This window comes from Procambarus clarkii, chromosome 13 (assembly GCF_040958095.1).
Source record: "Procambarus clarkii isolate CNS0578487 chromosome 13, FALCON_Pclarkii_2.0, whole genome shotgun sequence".
In the NCBI taxonomy this organism is placed as follows: Eukaryota; Metazoa; Arthropoda; class Malacostraca; order Decapoda; family Cambaridae; genus Procambarus; species Procambarus clarkii.
Genome location: NC_091162.1, coordinates 5,554,101 through 5,556,907, shown reverse-complemented (window position 1 = coordinate 5,556,907; position 2,807 = coordinate 5,554,101). Strand labels below are relative to the sequence as shown.

Here is a 2,807-nt window from a genome sequence, read left to right as displayed (position 1 = left end):
TTGGAACCTGCCAGCTATAGGCTGGATTTGTGGTTGAGGGCCTCCACAACGGTGCACCCAGTGGGACTGTGATTTGGCTGGCCTGTGGCCAGGGTAGATTCGCCTAGAGAATCGAAGGATTCATCGTGGGCCACAAAGAAGAGAACCAGGGCTACTCATCGTGAGCACCGTGAAACATCCTGAGTCTTCGGAGGAAGACAAGTTATTGTACATAAGTGTAGGTATAGACCCAGAGAGTGACTGTGAGATATTTATTTATTGGTGGTGGTAATTATATATTTAAATTAGTGTGTTTGTATTCCTTCCGCTTTAATTTACTTGCGTTACAGAACACACCCCTTGAAAGCCACTACTAACTTGGGGCTGGATTCCCAAATTCTAATAACATCAGAAAAGAACCCGGTTATGCCCCAGTAGGGCCGTAACAGCGTGACTGGTGTGATCGGTGTGACTTGTGTTACCAGTGTGATTGGAGTGACTGGTGTGACCAGTGTGACTGGTGTGACAGGCGTGACTGGCTTGACTGGTGTGACTGGTTTGACTGGTGTGACCAGTGTGACAGGTGTAACTGGTGTGACTGGCGTGACTAGTGTGACTGCTATGACTGGTGTGACCAGTGTTACTGGTGTGACCAGTGTGACTGGGTTGACCAGTGTGACTGGGTTGACCAGTGTGACTGGGTTGACCAGTGTGACTTGTGTGACTGGTTTGACTGGTGTGATTTGTTTGACCAGTGTGACTGGCGTGACTGGTGTGACCAGTTTGACTGGTGTAACTGGTGTGACTGGCGTGACCAGTGTGACATGGTGTGACCAGTGTGTCTGTTGTGACCAGTGTGACATGGTGTGACCAGTGTGTCTGTTGTGACCAGCGTGACTGGTGTGACCAGTGTGACTGGTGTTACTGGTGTGACCAGTGTGATCAGTGTGGCTGGCGTGACCAGTGTGACAGGCGTGACTGGTGTGCCTGGAGTGACCAGTGTGACTGGTGTGACCAGTGTGACTGGGGTGACTGGCGTGACTGGTATTCGTTTGCCTTGTTCGGGTAGAATGTAGACACAGTAGTCGCTTCTGTATATATTTATTGACCGAGACAGCAAGGTATATATCTGCTTAGCCGAGGTCCTTCTACTCTGAGTCTGTGAGGATAACTGAGGCTGCTGGGAGCAATGGCTGATGCTCCTCTGTCTGGCATGACGTCAGAGGCCTACTTGCCTGTGATTAGTTATATTTCAACTGACATAGAATTTGAGTATAACACCGCTCGGACACGCTTCCAAGTCGACGTCCTTTGTCGACAAGCTTTGGCTAGCTATATAGTTACAATGATACTGAAAGGACCTCGATGGCATTCAATAATGGCTTACATGTGAAATTTGCATAATAAAACATTGAAAGAAGATCAGGTATGCGTAATACTAACAACTCGGCATATGCACCAAAAAAAAATTCATCATAATAGGTGAAAATCATGGTAACAAGCTTTGATTAAACCAGAGTATTAAGAACATGTGGATGTCTACTGATCAGATATGAACAATACAACTCAAGGTATTGCCTAAACAAAATTATTAACATGTGTCAATGGCATGTGCTTTAAAACCATACAAAATTAAACAATTATTACATTAATGGAACAAAGTTCTGACCTAACAACCACAAATGAATTTCAAGATAGATAATGATTTTTTTTTTCTTTGCCACTGAAATATACAATATATTTACAAGACCAATGTACAATATATTTAATGTGCAATGTATTTACAAGCTATATACAAGACTTGAACAAGAAGACTAACATCTGCGTGATAGCAGTCAGGATTCACTGGCCTCAATGAGGTTGCTAGAACATTAATGAACTGGTGTAACTGACGTGACTGGTGTGACTGGCGTGACTTTTGTGACTGGTGTAACTGGCGTGACTGGTGTGACTGATGTCACTGGTGTGATCATTGTCACAATATGACTGGGGAGACTGATGTGACTGGTGTTACTGGCGTGACCGGTGTAACTGGTGTGACCAGTGTGACTGAGTGTGACGACTGGGGTGACTGACGTGACCAGTGTGACTGGTGTGACCAGTGTGACTGGGGTGTCTGGCGTGACCAGTGTGACTGGCGTGACTGGTGTGACCAGTGTGACTGTCGAGACTTGTGTGACTGGCGTGACTGGTGTGACCAGTGTGACTGTCGAGACTTGTGTGACTGGCGTGACTGGTGTGACTTTTGTGACCAGTGTGACTGTCGAGACTTGTGTGACTGGCGTGACTTGTGACCAGTGTGACTTTCGTGACCAGTGTGACGCGTTACTGCGTGACTGGTGTGAATTTTTTGACCAGTGTGACTGGTGTGATTGGTGTGTCTGGCATGACTGGTATGACTAGTGTGACTGGCGTGACTGTTGTTACTGATGTCACTGGTGTGATCAGTGTCACACTATGACTGGTGTAACTGGTGTTAATTGCGTGACCGGTGTGACTGGTGTGACTGGCGTGACCGGTGTGACTGCTGTGACTGGCGTGACTGGTGTCACACTATGAGTAGTGTGAAACACAGCTTGGCCTGTGTCACCCTTCATTACTTCCATGATAATAGTAAGCGAATACATTTGTACCGTCTCTTCTCTCCAGATGTGTTACTAGGTTTTTTTCTCACAGTCTTCTCAATCACCTTGCATGGTATACAAGTTAAGGACACTGGCCTGTAGTTCAGTACCACTTGTCTGTCTCCCTTTTTGTATATTGGGACTACATTAGTCGTCTTCCATATTTCTGGTAGGTCTCCCGTTTCCAGTGACGGCGGAGTTCCA

The 2,807-nt window shown here is 46.3% G+C and overlaps 1 protein-coding gene across 1 annotated transcript; it reads right to left on the bottom strand.

The window, feature by feature from the left end:
• Positions 1 to 323: 323 nt before the first annotated feature.
• Positions 324 to 1,952, bottom strand: LOC138364541 (vascular endothelial zinc finger 1-like). The gene is made up of 2 exons (XM_069324196.1): positions 1,873 to 1,952; positions 324 to 966 (listed from the first exon to the last, which is right to left on the bottom strand). The coding sequence occupies exons 1-2, from the start codon at positions 1,950 to 1,952 to the stop codon at positions 324 to 326; spliced, it is 723 nt and encodes a 240-aa protein (XP_069180297.1).
• Positions 1,953 to 2,807: the final 855 nt, after the last annotated feature.